A 17,439-nucleotide genomic window follows, 5' to 3' on the forward strand; every position below is an offset into this window, starting at 1 on the left:
ATGTTAGATGGAAGTTGTAAGTGGGGGCTGGAGGGTTTAATTGCTTTCATACTGTAGCTCCCCCCCTGTACGCGCTTTGGTAAAACGCGTCTTTCGCGTCAAACTTCGCGATCCATTTACGTATATGTAGATATGCAGCAACCCGTGCATATGTGGGGCTCCCCAATCGCGAAATATTTGACTTCAGTTAACAGGTAACATTAATAGGTACACTAGTGTAATTCGCATATTCGTATCGTTGAATTTATTTCTTTTGGCTTCTCGAGTCTTGGGGCAATCGTACCTACCTAACCTAACCTACCTATATACTATTACAGGCCGTATTATTACCTCCAATTAGACCTTCTCCACTCTATCCATCGTGCGAAATGATCTTACAAGAACTCGGACAGTATTCCTGCCATGGCGTAGGGGGGTATCGCTGCAATAGAGTACATATCCACCAGAGAGTAACGCCAAAGCCGACCACGCTTCTCACCCTCGTTTTCAATGTTCATACACGCCAAACAAAAATGCAATACAAAATCAACGCCCCTAACCCCTATGCTGATGCAAAACCCCTTGCCCTAAGGGGTTGAATGACTTTAAGTGACGTAAATGTGCCAACTCTAAGAGAGCAGGCAAGCTGTTTTTGCCGCCGTATATATGACCAACCATTATGAGGTGTTTCCTATGATGCAGGCAGAAAACGCAAGGGGCCAACGGCATCCTAGATGTTTTCCGCTAACGATGTTTTGGCGGCCTCCTCCCCTTCCTAAGGGACTGCGAGGCATGAGTCCAAAACACTGTCTAGCATCGACGTATCCTCGTTATTTGCACCCTCCCATACTATCGGCTCTTCGTCTATGTCCATTGGTTCTGGGTAGGCACCGCCGTTCATAGGACCATGCTGACCGGCACCATTAACGGCTGAATCTTCGAAATCTTTGGGTTTTTGGCCGTGGAGCCAGGTATAGTTGTTGTAGTTCTCGAGTTCGCCATCCCTATAGTTGTATATGACTGACTTCCTGATGATAGGGAACGAACTGATGCCACAGTCACCTATTTCTAGAGCGAGTCGTAAGTCAGCCATGCTTAGCGGGGATCGTTCGCTAGCAGCTTTTGCTTCGACGGGTAGGAGTCCGCTCTTATCTCTAGACAGCTCCCCTCTAGAGAAGGCTGCTTCTTCTCGTCTTAGCTGGCGGCGATACTTGTGGGTTTGAATCCAGTTGGCCCCGGAACCGAATCCAGCACTCCCAGAATCGCCAGGCCCATTGCTCCTCGTTCTAGTGAACACTGTCGAAAGAAATTCCTTGATGAAGGTCTCGGCGGCAACGGTCATGAATTGTGTAGCATCCGAAGAATGGCCATTAACAAGTCCTGCTTCGTAGCAGATTGGAAGCATCCTTGATTCAATGCTCGTTATGTCCGGAAATTCACCCGACTCCACTGCCAAGGGTTGTGCAAATCGTTTGCGAATCTCGAGATCCCAGTCTGTATTTGTGATGAGAAAACAATTGGGCCCAGTTTTAATTGGAAGAGGGCTGCTTACTCATTTTGTTCAAGTCATTAGCATTGGCACTTTGAGGTATGTCCGGTACGCGGGCTATTCTGCTTCGGTGGTGTTCCGAAAACACAGCTGCCAAAGATTCGAAGGGGTCAAACTGTATAGCAGCTTATTAGTCATGGTGAACTCGTAGCGCATCGTGACAACTTCACTCACGTCATTCTGAGCAAGTTCCTTTATACGTCTTCGATCGCGACTCGGAAGTTGCATGACTTCTCCTTTTAGTCTTCGTTCGGCAGCATCTCCGGTCACAGGCTTTGCGCCGACGTTGGTGGTGGGTTTGTCATTCGCAGAAACCCAGGGCGCAACTCCTTGGTCTGGCATTTCCCTCGTAAGGTTTCCGTATATAGCAGCGAGAAGCTGGTTGTGGAGATGGGTTTTGTCGCCATTGGATAGTATATGATCGATACGTTCGGAATACTCTGCCTGATTCAAGCGTCCTATAACATGGGTAAGATTTATGCAGGCAAGGCAATGCTAACAAAGACTTACCTAGTATAAACTGGGTAGTTGATTCTTTGTATGTATTCCATTGTTCATTCCCAATTGCCGATTTAAGAGCTGTATATAGAGGTTCGAGATCAATGCGGGCGGGGATAATTTGGCTAGTTTTAGTCACTTTCTGGGTAGAGGGCGCGGAAACTGTTATTGATTTAAGAGTCGGGGTGGAAAGGCTAACAGATGGGCGGCTCAGAGCCGCGGGATCTATGTCGGGCATGTTGGAGGAGGGTCGGGGAGATCGGGGATGTCGGGGATGTCGGGAGTGCGAGTGTGGAATGGGGTTGAATTAGGTGTCGTGCGTTGTTGCGTTGTGCGGGTAGTAGGGCGGTGATTATCGATTCTGACGGCTCAATTCGGAAATGTTGATAGTTGGTGATACGACAAATACGACAAAAGCGCGATGTTGGGCGGATTATGCGCGGGATGTCGCGATCGAGCTAGGAGCACAGCGCAGCCCGAAAAAGGGTTTAAAACCCGTTCATCGAGTGCAGCAGATTGATGCGATCCGAATACCAATTTTGAAATGATAAAAAAATGTATAGGAAAGGCCGGTATTTGATGGAAAATACGCCGCCTTTCTGGTAGCCATTAAGCGGGAGGTTTTGGGATGTCGTCTAGATTGGAAAGCAGCGTCGAGTGGTGCTGAGTGGTGCTGAGTGGTGCTGAGTAGTGCTACTCACTTCAGAGGGGACCGCCTTTTGATTGGGATTCTGGGGTTACGGTGGATTCCCATGGGGGAAAAGTTGATGTAGAAGCTACTTTGTGGTAGGGAAGAATTAGGGCCTTACATACCTAGTTCATGTGTGCAATAAGTACCTTGAACTTTATTAAACCACGGATAGCGGATAGCGCTTAAGCTTGCTGTTACCTGCCTACCTGCCTGTGTTACCAGGACACAACCTTCAATGAGCCCCTCCACCAGCACCAGACCTTAGGAGGGAGGTAGGTACCTAAACTAATAGCATAGAGTTCTTCGTCTGCTCTTCGTCGCGTCGCGTGCATTTAAGCCATGCACTTATGTAGTATACTTATACTCTACTCTACAATACACCATCTTAGGTTTTCCAATATTTATTTATACTCATAGCTACATTTTATGAACTATTATCCCTTGTGCCTCGGGAGGTTTTTTTTACGAACAGTATTTCAAAATGACACAATGTCCGGGTCAAATCAAGACCGGACAAAGCGTGTTGATCTTAGTATCAACCGCTTAATTTCGCAACTTATACCAGACGATCCACGCTTGAGCGACGAAGATGCACAAGAGAGACATGACTTATATTTCGACGAGATTAGACAACAACTAAATCAGTAAGAATAGCCTGCAATCATTATAAGAACAAGCAATTAACATTATCCTTACTAGACCCCGACCACCTCCCTTAGCCGACCAGAATCATGCATCCGAACTTATTAGACGAAGGTTGGTTCAAACGAACCCGAGCCAGGCTTTACGCTACTCCAATCTTTACTCGAGGTTGCTGGCGCTGCCTGTCCTAACCCAAAAATGGGCTATACTATACCTTCTCTATCAATTGGCCGACTCACCCGATCCAACGGAGCCAGATCCTGTCGCCTTTGCCGAATTTCAGCAGGAGCAGGCCAAGCGGAGGAAACGAGAGGAAAGAGAAGAGTCAGGCCTAGGTGGTCCTTCCAACCAAGAAAGTTCCGAATTATATAGACCAGAGCAGAGTTCGGACGAGTACCATCCCACCGAACTTCGAGACGTGCTCAAGAATCCAAAAGATATGAAATCACACGACAGCGACTCTCGACGGCCCTCGACCGCTAGTGATTATAGACGTGCCAGGGGTGCGAGAGAAGAGACTCCAGGCCCTGCCAAGAGAGATGTTGCCATAAAATCTAAGCTACTGGCTGATAACTATTGCGATATCGAACCTTCAGAGCCTGCTCTCCTACGAGATCTACCCTATACTCTGCAGGGTCTTTCCTCGACTACTCTCCCATTTGGCAAAGATGACTCTCTCAAGTTGCCTGCCACTCTCCCACCACCCCTAATTGGACTTCTTCACACACTCGCTGAACCCTCACTACTCTACCGCACTCTCGAAGAATTCGTCAAGACGCCCGCAAAGGGTCTCCTAGGCCAAAGTCTCCGCGCAGCTATAAGTAACGAGTTACGCTCGTACTTAACGCTCGTGGCAACGCTGGAAGGCCAAATCCGACGTGCATTGTCTACTATTGACGAAAATGCTCCACGAAGTGGCATTGGAAAGGCCGGCGTGACGTTGAAGCGTTGCGTGGTATGGACTCGTGAAGCAACTATGGGTCTACGACTTATGAGCATGATTGCCGAAGAGTCTAAAAGCAAGAAAGGAGGTCAGCTCATCACCCTGATCCATTCGTTATCCTCTTCACACGGCGATCCCATAGTAGGCGCATTCGCCGAGCGACTCCTAATGCCTATTACTCGTCCTTTCTATGGCATATTAAGGCAATGGATATACAATGGAGAGCTCTCGGATCCGTATCTTGAGTTCTTCGTGCAAGAGCAGTCGGTAGAGGCCATGCCCAAGGGCAAATCGGGATCTACCAATGTTTGGGAGGATAAATACATATTAGCAGCAGACATGGTCCCTTCCATTATGACGAGCGAGTTCTCTGAGAAGGTCTTTCTCATTGGTAAATCTCTTAACTTCATCCACAACAGCTGCGGTGACGCCCAGTGGGTCGAATCATACTCCAAGGAATCTTCTAGGGAGCTTCGATACGGCGACACGGCCACCTTGGAGACATGGATCGACGAGGCGTATAAAACTACAATGCGCCGACTACTGCATCTCATGACCAACAAATTCCATCTCTTCGAGCACCTTCAGGCGTTGAAGAGCTATATTCTTCTTGGGCAGGGTGACTTTATCGCCCTGCTGATGGAGTCGCTCGCTGCAAACCTCGATCGTCCAGCCGGTGCCCAATACAGACACACTCTGACGGCGCAGCTCGAGCACGCTATCCGCGGGTCCAATGCGCAGTACGACTCCCCTGAGGTTTTGCGCCGTCTCGACGCACGTATGCTGCAGCTCTCCCACGGTGACATAGGCTGGGATTGCTTCACGCTCGAATACAAAATCGACGCACCGGTTGACGTGGTCGTATCCGACTGGGGCAATCGGCAGTACCTCAAAGTGTTCAACTTCCTATGGCGCATCAAGCGCGTCGAGTTCGCCCTCTCATCCACCTGGCGCAAGGTCACCACCGGTTCCCGTGGCGTTCTGCAGACTGATCACCCAGCCGTTCGCCAGACCTGGAAGACCACCCGCGGCTTCCTGGCCGAGATGGTCCACTTCGTCGGCCAGCTCCAGTACTATATCCTCTTCGAGGTTATCGAGAGCTCATGGACCGAGCTCCAGGATAAGCTACACAAGGAGGACGCTACCCTCGACGACGTCATCACCGCCCATTCCAATTACCTTAATTCTATCACTCACAAGGGTCTTCTAGGCGCCCGTCGCCGACGCTTCGTCTCAAATGCCGGTGCTGCCGCTTCCGCATCCAATCCTGCGGCCGGCGCCGCCCCGGCCCCCGCCGAAGAAGACGACAACAGCTACATGATCCAGCTAGGCGAGCTATTACGCACAATGCTCGCGTACCGCGACTGCGTCGATGGGCTATACTCGTGGTCCGTGTCGGACTTCACCCAACGGCAGGAAGCCGATCTCCGGCACACGATCCCCACTGACGATTCCGCTCCCATCCCAGGGGGTCCGCACAGCGAGTTCCCGGCGCTGAGAGAGCGTCTGCGCCACCTGGGCGACCGCTTCCGCGCGAAGCTCCAGATCCTGCTCGGCGACCTGGCCTATCAAGCCGACGTCGACTTGCGCTTCCTTGGCGTCGCAATGAATTTTAACGATGTCTATCAGCCCGTGCGCCGTAAACCCAAGGGCACGCCTGCTGCGCCGGGTACGGCGCAGTCGAGTAAGAGTAGCGGTGGGAAGGATGTCGAGAAAGATGTCGAGATGGGGGTTGGCGTTGGCGTTGGAGCTAGGAAGGCGGCTAAGGGGTGAATAGGGTTTTGTGTCTAGTAACGAGCCTCGATGAATTATGTCTTACTTTTACCTGTTATGAGGCGCTCGCGTCTCTTATAAGCCTTGCAAAACACTCCGGCCTTGTGGTTATAGAAGAACCTTCACTAAGCAGTTAGTTGTATGCCTGTCCTCGTGTCATCAAGATACTCCACATGCGTCCGAAGCCAGTTCCAAGGATATCCCTACCAGCCGAGAGGTTATTCACTATACTGCGAAGACAATAAGGTATTTTCTTAGGCCGGTCATGATATTGCAGATAAATAACAAGACCCCCTTCCCCCTCTCTCCCCACCCCCCAATGATTCTAGAGGGAATGCTTACCCGGCTGGCAAGCGGGTCTGGCAAGAAGCATACCGCATGATGTTTATAGATTAGGTAGTGGATAGTTGCATGTAGCTAGGCAATGAATGAGAACAACATGGATGTCAGTGACTAGGAGGCAACCACTTAGAAATATGCCCCGTACTGTGAGACTATCCTACCTAGGTAGGCTAAGTGTCACAAACTTTTGCGTGCCTGGGTAACCTTACTGGCGGTAACCTTACGATGGACTGACTAGCAGGCGGAGACGTCCATATCTTCTCCAAACAAACATCCTGCCTCGGACTGATCAAAACATGTAAACATCACTCCTACTTCCTACTCATTCCTCTCTCTCTCTCTCTCTTCTTCCAGACCAGTTATCGGCAAGACGTGCGATATATTAATTGGTATTGAAGGTACTGCGCGAACCTATTAACTTCAACTACCGACGACAAAAGAAACGAATCACATCCACCATTAACTATCACACCACAGAATCGAATCGCGACCAAAAAGCTCATACCAGCAAATCATAGCATATCGTCATTCATACGGGTTTCGTAAAAACCGAGGATGTGTCCGACCGATCCTCCTTGTCCTCTCGAGATGACGATCCAGTTAGTCTGGGTGAGCTGATCTCTCTAAGCACAACTTTTCCGTTTCTATATTTACACTGGTGCGAAGCCGAGTCTAGCAAAAGACGCCCCTCCGAATGCCCGTTCATTACGGCCGTGTCCATTTTCCCCCTTTCCATACCGTTATGTCGGAGTAACTTGTTGAAAACAGCCAACTCGTCAAAAATCACAAAGGAAAGAAAACTGCTCGCCTCCGCCGAAAAGAAAACGCCGCCGTTGCAAAGCTTTGGTCCGAAAGATCCGACTATGATGTCCACGATATATCTCTCTTCGAGACCTAGTCGCCTTCAGAGTTGGGGGAAATATTCGACGGATGATAGTCCAGGACCAAAGAAATCCCCTGATGGTATATCAAGGTTGACACATGCCTCCCAACCGTAGGAACACCTGTACCAAGGACCAATGATGGTCAAAAACACTACTGCATTCGCCAAAGCAAATACAGTATAGATATCGTATCGCAATTACGGCTCGAAATAGAACCAAATTGTGCATCGTTCAAGACGCAAAACTCAGGCACGCCATCCATCTCCAGTTGTGCTCGAATATCCCTGGGTCAAACGCCAGAAACCTTATGACAGCCTCTACATATCCAGCCAAGTCGGCCGATATACGCAAGGCAAACCAACACCCACCACTATGGCAAATGCAACTCCATATCCAGTTCTATGCCAGGTCGAGCAAGATTCGGCCAGTCTCATGAAATCAGTCGAATAGTTCGAGCGAGACATTTAGACGTCAGTCATCTCTGTATCCAGTGAGATGGGAACCGAAACTTCGTCAGCAGGACCCCAATTTCCTTCAAAGACCGTCGCGGCAGCTCGTTGACGTGATGCGACCCAGTTTGCTGCTTCAAGATCAAGCAATTGGGAAATTGTAGGACGCATCATGGGATCCGGTGTGAGCATCAACTTCACAACTATATCAAGGGAGTTAGGGTGATCAGGGTCCTTCATGAAATCCGGAGGATGCTGTAGTTCGCTCTTGCGACCCAGGCCGAAAATGTCTGCCGATTGGCGCGTGGTATTACGGAAGTTATAGCTGCGGCGCCCAGCAGGCGTAGCACGATCATCTCCAAATAGACCGACGCTGCGATCACTATCATCAAGCGGCATGCCATTAGCATCCCGCACAATGGCACCCGCTTCCTGAGTAAGGGTGGGAACCTCGGAGAAGTCGCCCTCTCTCAACCCAGCCCAAGTTGTTCCATTCTCAGGCAGTTTGACGTTGGCTGCGATTTCCAGCATGATCAGGCCGAATGAAAATATATCGGTAGGCGTGCCAATCTCTCCTCGAAGAGCCTCGGGCGCCAAGTACTCGCGATCTCCCTCTAGATCGGGTCCCTTCTCTATCGGCAAAGCTGTCGTTAAACCGAAATCGCCAATCTTCAGAGCGCCTTCGAAGTTGATAAAGATATTGGCAGGTTTCAGATCCAGATGGATATAACCAGCATCGTGAATATGTTTCAAACCCTACAAATGTTAGTCGCTTCCCGCGCATCCAATTGCATTTTACGTACCTTGCCAATCTCAAGCATAATCTTCCAGATTCTGAAATCATCGAGTCGTCCCTTCAAGCCGACAAAAGACAAGAATTCATGAAGACTTCCCTCTTCGCAATACTCAGTCTGAATATAGAGACAGCTGCTGTCTTCCCAGCTGTTAACGAGCTGCAGGACATGATCGCAACCTTTCAGGGTTTCCAATACAGATACTTCGCGGAATCGAAGGGCTCGATCCTTGTTGCCTTGAATCGGAAGCGTGAGCTTCTTGACAGCATACACCTTAGTAGGCGGGGGGGAGGCTGTCCGGTGGGTAGGTGTACTGAAGAAGCCAGGCTGAACCGTTCTTGCGGACTGAGCGACTTCGGTGACCTTGTACACTTGGGAAAATTCACCCTTGCCGATGAATTCAACCTTTCCAAAACGCGACATGAGTCCCTCGTCCAAATCGTGGGAAGGCATACCATTAATAGGGGTAATAGCGCGTCGTTCAAAGAATGCCGGGACATTATCGTGTCGTGTGGTCGGGGTAGCAGGCGGGAGAGGCGAATTTCTATCGCCAGTTCCGGGGAACAAGAAGCCGTCGTTCGCGTCGTTCGCGTTAGAAATTGATAGGCGGCTTGCATCAAGAGGCGCGAAGCTTCCCTGGGGGGTTCGGGGGGATGCTTTCTCTGCAAATTCCAGTCGCTCCAAAGGACTCGCTGTGATCACGGGGCTACTCTTAGCAAATTCAACTTTGGTAGGGGACGTCACGGGAGGAGTCATTGAGCGGGTCTCGAGCCGCACAGGCGAAGAAAACGCACCACGCTGAGCTCGAGATCGACTAAACGAAGGCAAAGAGAGGCAGATGTTGGATTGCGTCTCCTGGATAGCAGGGGTTGGCAGGTTGAAGGCACCCTCAATAGGGGTGATATTCTCTCTGCCTTTTCCGCCATTGCAGGATCGCTTTGGTAGGTAATACTTACAGCTAGCGGCAGGGTCTTGCTGCAAAGCTGCGCTGGCTCCAAAAGCAGGAAGGCGGCGATTGGCCGTGGGGCTTTCGGTAGACAGCCGGCTCAATCCGCTTGTACTTCGCGGCGCGGTCTGCTGCTTTGTGGGCGTCGGCGGTAAATCTCCATCGTTACTAGACTCGCTACCGCCAAGTGTCCCAGAAGGGCTTCGTCCATCATCGCTGTACAAGCTGAGTAGACTTTCTTTTCGGGAATGGTTAGAAAATCCGCCGAAGAGCACGGGTCGAGACTGCTCGCTGAAGGGATTTGCAGGTCGGTTCGGTGTTACTGCATCGAAAGGGCTTGATGGGAAGCCGAAGGTATGTTTGATGTGCCTACCTCTAGCTTTGGCGTTGCCAGACAGAGGAACAAACTGCGGATAGGTGGCAAATCCACTAGGGGGCTTCTTACAAGGTGTGTCGGGAACAGCTCCGTAAGCACTACCAGAAGAAGCTTTCTCCGGGTCGCGAACCATCTTTGATACTAAGCCGGTAGATGCGAAAGCTCCTTCATATGGTCTTTCGTGCTTGTAGTCAGGAGTAGAAATACTTGCAATACCATGGCTTGGCTTGTAATGTTGCGGACGAACAGTACCAATCGGCAAACTCTTGGAGAAGTTCATAGGCGCCCTCGACTTTTCAGCGACCGGGACTTGAAAGTGCGTGGGTGAGTCGTTAGATAGACTTGAGTTAGAAGACGATGTCGTCATAGTACGGGACAATGGATGCGGCTGCTGTGGTTGCTGGGCCTGCTGGGCCTGCTGGTTAAGCATATGCATAGAAGGATTCGGCAGCGGAGTCGGCGTATTGAACGGACTCTCTCGAGGGGGAGGAGGCATGAAGTGATCAAGAGACAATCGCGGTCGGTTCTTCCCATTAGGTGTAGTAGTCTCGTTGGGAGACTGGGCTAACTGTGGTGCGCCTCGTCTTCCCCACGAGGTTCGCTCTCGTTGAGGAGTAGTAGCTTCGCCAGAGCTCTGAGATAATTGCTGAGCCGCATGGCGCTTGCCCCACGATGTTCGCTCTCGCTGCTGAAGAGTAGACTTTCGAAGAGATCCAGCCCTGCGCATCGCCGCATGAGATGCTAGAGATGCCAATGGCTCAGAAACATTTGGAGAGATGGAGCTTGTCCAATCATATTCGCGAGAGTCATCTTGAGCTTCAGCATTTGATGAGCCGGGACCATGATCATAGACATTGAAGTCGACACCCAAACTTGTTGGACCATAACTGCGACGTTTGGGTTTCGGACTTCCCGTAAGAGTTTGGTCAATGTTCCTCGTCGCGTCGCTTCGCTTCAGCGGGCTTGTGACAGAAGTCGTAGTGGCATTATTATTCGCGTCGCCGCAACGCGACGCGCCAAACTGCGAAGATCCAGTCATATCGAGATGCACACTATGTCGATTTGCGGTTCTCTCGGCAGGTTTGCGCGGACCCGGGCTGCGGGTGTGGAAAATATTTATATTTTCCTGCCCGGAGAGGGCTGGTTCAAGTAGCGGGGTTGGTGTTAAAGGCGGATACGAATTGCCAGAGGCAGAGGCTTGAGATAATGCCCTTCTAGATGGGCTTCTTGGTGATGTGCGATGCCGAGAAATTGTTTTGTTTGATGAAGCTGAAGAGGGACTCTTTGTCGATTTCGCAGATCGCAATGATAATTTGACACTCGGCCGGAATGGTGTTGCAAGTGGCGATTGGGTATGTGGTTGGTTTCCAGAAGGAGAATTAATGGAAGTGTTCTGTCCAAAATATTGGGACTGAACGCGTCTAATGCACGGAGATGAGGGGGAGCTCGTGTCAGAACTGCTCTGAGATGTAGTTCTAACAAGAGAAAATTTTGAGGGGGAGCGTGAAAGTGATCGCCTTAATGTCCTTAGGCCTGCTTGGACATCCACATGGTGATGATGTGGATGAGTTGGGGAAGGCAGAGTCAGAGTACCACCACTATTTGACATTTTGCCAGTTTGTGATCATGTGACAGTGCACTGGCAAAAGTTGTCCGGAATATTCTATTGTCTATATAGACGTTGGCGGCGTTGGCGGCGAAGTAATTGGCGACGAGTAGGTTGACGATCGAGACGAGAAGTTGATAAGAAGTTGAGGGTATGCCGTCAAGGAGGCGCGTCAATGGAACTGGGGCAGGGGTTCCGATTTAGATACTGCAACTAGCGACAACAGCGATAATCGTAAAACCCACTAGTTAGGATATATGCTTCGTAGGTCAGGAATGCAAAGAGCAGTACTACTAATCAGTCCAGGACATGTGGAATGTTAGACCAAGCAAGGGGGGGAGTTATGAAGACGTTTCTTCAACGCTTCATTCTGGGGCAAGTTTTTGGGTTCGAGGTGAGACTATCGATTCACCACTTCCTTCCCTTGATATCGTTTCTCGATTTCTTGCCAGATAATGAATGATGTTCTCGGTTCTCAGCTCGAAATTCTCAGTTCTCGGTTCTCCCAGCAGTCACACACGAAGTATACAGGCAGGACAGGAAACCGCCATTCAGTCTGGTCCGGCGCAATGTCGAACTGAGCTATTGGTGATAGGCTATTGGATATGGAAGAAGCGTCGATGAGTAAAAGAGGACGGCGGCAGTAGATGAGTCCCACGGTAAGTATGTAAGTATGCAGGTATGCGCGCGCAACTCCTGACAGATCAACTGGTTGATTGTGGCGAATGCGACGAAAAAGATGGAGATGGGGGAGGAGTTAACGGGAGGTTGGATCTGGAGATTTACACCACTAGAAAAGGAGCGGTCGGCATGGAAGTCGCCAAGTGGAAAGTACAGTACTTGTCGTTCCCTACGAAGTAGAGTTCACTAAATCGTGCAGCGGAAGGATAGAGACTAACTAAACAAGGGTAGTTGGGGTCGTGAAAAGCGCGTTTTGTTTATTTCGTGACGCGCGTGTGGAGGCAGGTACGCCACTAAGCAGGTACGTCCTTGATCCTTGTCACAATCAAGACCGTGCGTCACACCGGGATGATACTATATACTTGGTACTTATAAGTACTTATTTTTGTATTTGTACAATACCTTCCGCGATACTCTCAACACCTGCCTCACACGCGCCTGCCTAGGAGGATGTAGGTAGGTAGGTATTCATTGTTTGCTGACCGCCTTCTCTTGACCTCGGGAATTTCTACATATTAAAACTGCAGATGCATTCCCCTTTTCTAATTAATAGCTTTTAAGATAATGAAGTTTTTTCTTCTTCGATATTGCTTCTGAGGTTACTCAAGGTTTCTGCACTTGTGAATATACATACATGCGTTAGAAATAATCACATGAAGTCTGTGGGCTGCCTCCCCCGTGTTCGCCCTGTATTGGCTTTTAAATTCCATTGTTTAACATGAGGTCCCAGCTCATGCAATAATAATCATTTGATATATATACTAGCGTACATACATATTTAACTGGCTGATCTGTGGACGGGAAAATACATACCTAGCTAAAATGCATAACCACATGGATATCCTGTTGACTGATGCGCGCGCTGATCCGGGACCCTATGCTACCCTACAAAGGTACCCGTGCTAGGTACCAAAGTCATCCCGCCCTGCCCACCTGCAGCCCCCCCAGCTGCGGGCGCCGTAGCCGTAGCCTCAAACAACCCCCACCAGTTATCAGCCCGCATCGTCGGATTGTTCAGACACGGCGCCAGCCATCAATAGGACCATCAATCCATAGCCTCTCCTATTTTCCCCTTTTCCTCTTTGTAATTTTTTTTCTCCCGCTTTGTCTTACGAGTTAGGGTCGGAGAATTTTAGAACTGATCACCTTGCCGAGACCCGTCACATTTCCCCTTATTAAGCGTCTTTTAGGTTGTAAGAGATATACGGTCTACGAGATGATATTGGCCAGAAAGGGAAATAAATAAATACTCAGAAAGTAAACAACAATCTTAATACGACGGACGGATTATTATGATCTCATTATTGAGATTCATGCACGGTTGGAGGCGTTGGAGGCGTTAGAAGAGTTGGAGGGTCTGAGGGTTGGAGGGTCTGAGGGTTGGAGGGTTGGAGGGTTGGATGCACATCCATTTTCGGAACCTACAACTCCCCCAACTTCAAGGTCCCCTGTTGGAAAAAAAGCTTGGGCCACATGGTTGTTGTTCCTTTTGCTTCTTTTTTTAAGATCATCTCACATCATCACATGCACATGCAGCATCCTCGCTCTAGGCTCTAGTCCACACGTGCCACAACTGCGAGCCGCAACCGCCATCATACATAGATGTAACCAGCTTTGCTTTTTCGCAGCATAAGCCCGTTAATACTTTAAAAATAAGATTACCTAAATCGATATGTGATAACCCTAAGTCGCGATAGGATCAACCTCCCCCAAAATTACCGACGTCTATGTATAACCGTTCAACCATCACAAGGAGAAAGTCCGGGATAAACCATGATTTTCCCAAGTCGCATCGAATCCGTACTACGAATTGGGTAACCTTCTAGACTTTCCGCGACAGGTTGCAAACAAGAGTCTCGGCACTGCCGCCGCAGTCTTAGTCAATGTTGATTTGACTCAAGTTCGCGCAAATTGTATCACTCGAGTTTGACAGGTTTGACAGTTGGGCGTTTGCCAATCGCGTTATGGCTAACTGAACTGGGCATTATATCGGTTGTGGTTTAGTTCCCTAACCATTATTTCGTCTATTAATGTTTCGGGCTCCTCCACTCATCCACTCATGGTGCTAATAACGTCCGTGGCAGCGGCAGAGAGCGGACAAGCATATTTGGAGTCCGAGTGTCTTGTCAAAGAGGATCTACCCGTTCGTCAAGATAACGCTTTCCGAGATCCGACACTCGACCTTCTTTAATTTCTTATCATGAATCTAATCGTCTTTCTCCGTCCAGTGCCCCCCATCGCGGGGCTGCAAGATTAGAGATTAGGTAACTACCTAGAGATTACATAGATTGAACGGATTGATAACGGTGCAATAATATAAGTCCCCTCACAATCTTAACGATAGGGACCTATTCTCCATAGTTGTCCACTAGTATTAAGAGAAGACTACTCCAACTTACCATCCAATCCTCTGCTCTAAAATAGCTTCAAACTGCCGATAGGGAAATATGCGCCACATGCATACATGATTAAAAAGTCCGCTGCCCCATTTTGCGCAATGTAAACTGCCAAAAAGGGACGTTCGCAAGCAATTACCTACCTGCCTATCTTAGGTTAGGTACTTAACCTTAAGTATGTTAAACCCACATTCTTCATTGGGCGCACATTTGTTAAGTAGTGTAACTTAGAAAATATTCTTTTAAGTTGGTCCAGCGTATGAAGAAACGTTATTTTGTAGCCGCAACGCTCAGCTTTGAACTTCTTCCACGTAAGGCTCAACATTACGTGCCACGTACAATTTCTGTGGAGGTGCAAATGGAGATGAGATGAAAAAGCTCCCTTCCTTCGTTTGCATCAACTTCCGCAGGTATACGAACACGGTTTTCCTCCGCCATGAAATCGGGCAGTTCTACAGCACCGGCTCCATTCTGCGCGTTTAGTCTTGACGGTATTCTGGGCTGCATTAGCATCTTTAGCGACGCAATTGACTGGTGCCACGCTAGCTTCCAATCCTTCATGTCTCCTCTGTCGTCGACGCCGCTTCGAGTCCGTTCCCATAAATTGAGGGGTCACGTCTAGAGACCAAAGTATTATTCGGCCTCCGAGTATTCGCTTATGTCGTCTTTACCAAGTGCGTGGGTGGGTTAGGTAGGTATCGTGTTGTTTAGGCATCTTCGCTTCGCGGTCCTCTGAGTCACACAAACAGAAATCGAGTCGCTTCCCACATGTCGCATTTGACTCTTACGTGAAAAGCAATATAGAGACATTATGACTAGTTAGATGCTAAGTGACGCCATCTCCACGGTGGCCGATAGACGAGAAGATTAGACTCCTCGGGAATCTCCCGCACCTCCGCCGGTAGATCAACGATCCCGTCTAAAAATCACGGACTTCGAACTAACTAACGTCATACATTTTCGGAGACTGTTTGTAAGACAGAATGATGCAATTCGAAAAGAGTAGAGTGTTTCATGGAAGAGGGGTAAAGAATAGCTCAAAGAGCTCTCCGGTTCCTCACCTAGGTAGAAAAGTGATGGTTTGGCCCGAATAAATAGTTTTCGAGTATACTGACCGCCAACAGGCTCCTCTATGTACAGTACATATGTGACGATGGATTCTAAAGTCGGTAGCCCCTCTATGTATTATACTAAGTGGGTAGCCGCCGCTGGTGCAGCGAATGGATATAAAAGCTACGGAGACTCAATGCACATATTCAGCGGGTTGCCTATAATAACCTCCTCTATACTTGGTGGGCCAAAACACGCCAGTGTTGACCAAATAGGTTTATCCCACAGTCTGCAATTATCCACAATATTACTATATTTGCATCCTGCGTTTGTACTATGTTGACTTTCATGTTTAGCGACTTGCACAGCCCGGCGATTTGAGACATCGCGAAAGTACTCAAGTTGTACCGTCCGTTGTATGGCTCGTCGCCGAAACTAATCACGTGGTAGAATATCCTTTGTGAAAGGTCTCGGTAGTTTTATGCCCAGTTTCTGAGTTATCACATTCGTCCAGAATACCTATGGTAGTTTCCGAAGCAGATGAGTTAAGGAGATATTATTCTTTCCCTTCGAAGACATTTTTCGATGCCAAAATCGTGCGCGTATCGTAACATACACACCTAGAGACTATTATGTAAAATACTACGAGGAATCTCTAGAAGTAAGGTTATTCTTAACTAATATAACTTCCTAAGTAGTCTTAATAATCCTGTCACCTAAGAGTTTTACCACAATGTGATGATAGAGTATGTTAGGTGCTGATTATACATTCATGTGGAGCTACCCATGCTCTTCAGACGGTTCTTGGTTTCTTTTATTCTTAAGAGGTATAAAAATTTCCGTCAAGCATTGTTTCCTTCATGGTAAAAATGGAACGCTAGTATTATATATAATCCTACGGCGTGCATGTGTTCTATCCTAATGTCAACCCCTACGTGTCTATTATTAGCGAAGACAATACCATTTTCGTCGGTATTTCTTGGTCTTAATAGGCTCTTCTCATGTAGGAAATATATTTGAGAAACAACCTAATAAGATATGTGTTATCTTAGAAAGGTGGAAAGCAATCCTTTACATATATAAGACTGGTATTAATTATGGATTGTCTCATTCCGAGGCTGTATCTATGTAGGGAGGTATAATACTAGGCTGAAATCCATCGGAAGTTAAGTACACGTACCTTTGTTTTGGCCTTGCAGTGTCCGTACTAGATCTCTATCTTCAACAACTACGAATATTAACTCATAGGCAATGTGTATTATTAGCATGTCCCATACTGTTTATAAACCTAAGTTAACTAAGTTATTGGGTACCAGGTCGCATAGAACTCACTTAGCTCTCTTTTTATAACTCAATCGTCAGATGTCATTATGGAGGCGTTACTTAAGAAACAGGCTTTACCTCTAGTAGATTGTACGGCGTCGTGGTAAGCTAACTTAACGGTAAGCTCTAGCATCTGAACTAAGTAACACACACTCGGACTTTTTTCTTTTATAGCTTGACAATAGAACAAACTGTAATTTACTACCTTCATGCTAGTACCATATAACCCGTAATTAGCTCAACGTCCACTGCCGCGAAGTAAACCGACATTTGAAACCTCCAACCTTCATCTCGTAGCACGAAACGGAACCAGAAAGTATAAGGCGACTTCCAACTGTTCCACAAAGAACTCTAACATCAGGTACCTAACTATGGAAGTGTCCTTTGGTATATACGTCCTATCTAGTATCCCAACATCTCGAGTTCCTAGGCTCTTACACGCTATCAGGAAACAAGACTACTATCCGGTTACAACTTAACTCTGTCCCTTAGTATCATCCTGTATTTTAGTTGTCTG

The 17,439-nt window shown here is 48.3% G+C and overlaps 3 protein-coding genes across 3 annotated transcripts; 1 reads left to right on the plus strand and 2 right to left on the minus strand.

Annotated features, from left to right (window-relative positions):
• Window positions 1–666: 666 nt before the first annotated feature.
• On the minus strand, window positions 667–2,693 carry F5Y00DRAFT_135472 (transcriptional regulator of RNA polII, SAGA, subunit-domain-containing protein). Its single transcript, XM_048004275.1, has 4 exons — window positions 2,039–2,693; window positions 1,703–1,986; window positions 1,532–1,643; window positions 667–1,473 (listed from the first exon to the last, which is right to left on the minus strand). Exons 1-4 carry the CDS (start codon window positions 2,262–2,264, stop codon window positions 755–757), a joined length of 1,341 nt encoding a protein of 446 aa, XP_047869172.1. The 5' UTR covers window positions 2,265–2,693; the 3' UTR covers window positions 667–754.
• A 513-nt stretch (window positions 2,694–3,206) lies between these two features.
• F5Y00DRAFT_257903 (Spc98 family-domain-containing protein) lies at window positions 3,207–6,075 on the plus strand (the record flags this gene model as incomplete). The annotated part of the gene is made up of 2 exons (XM_048010619.1): window positions 3,207–3,361; window positions 3,417–6,075. The coding sequence occupies 2 exons, from the start codon at window positions 3,207–3,209 to the stop codon at window positions 6,073–6,075; spliced, it is 2,814 nt and encodes a 937-aa protein (XP_047869173.1).
• Window positions 6,076–7,459: 1,384 nt separating this feature from the next.
• F5Y00DRAFT_135498 (uncharacterized protein) lies at window positions 7,460–11,814 on the minus strand. The gene is made up of 2 exons (XM_048004276.1): window positions 8,554–11,814; window positions 7,460–8,506 (listed from the first exon to the last, which is right to left on the minus strand). Exons 1-2 carry the CDS (start codon window positions 11,473–11,475, stop codon window positions 7,766–7,768), a joined length of 3,663 nt encoding a protein of 1,220 aa, XP_047869174.1. The 5' UTR covers window positions 11,476–11,814; the 3' UTR covers window positions 7,460–7,765.
• Window positions 11,815–17,439: the final 5,625 nt, after the last annotated feature.

Source organism: Daldinia vernicosa, assembly GCF_022497035.1.
Source record: "Daldinia vernicosa strain CBS 139.73 unplaced genomic scaffold F5Y00scaffold_4, whole genome shotgun sequence".
Lineage (NCBI taxonomy): Eukaryota > Fungi > Ascomycota > Sordariomycetes > Xylariales > Hypoxylaceae > Daldinia > Daldinia vernicosa.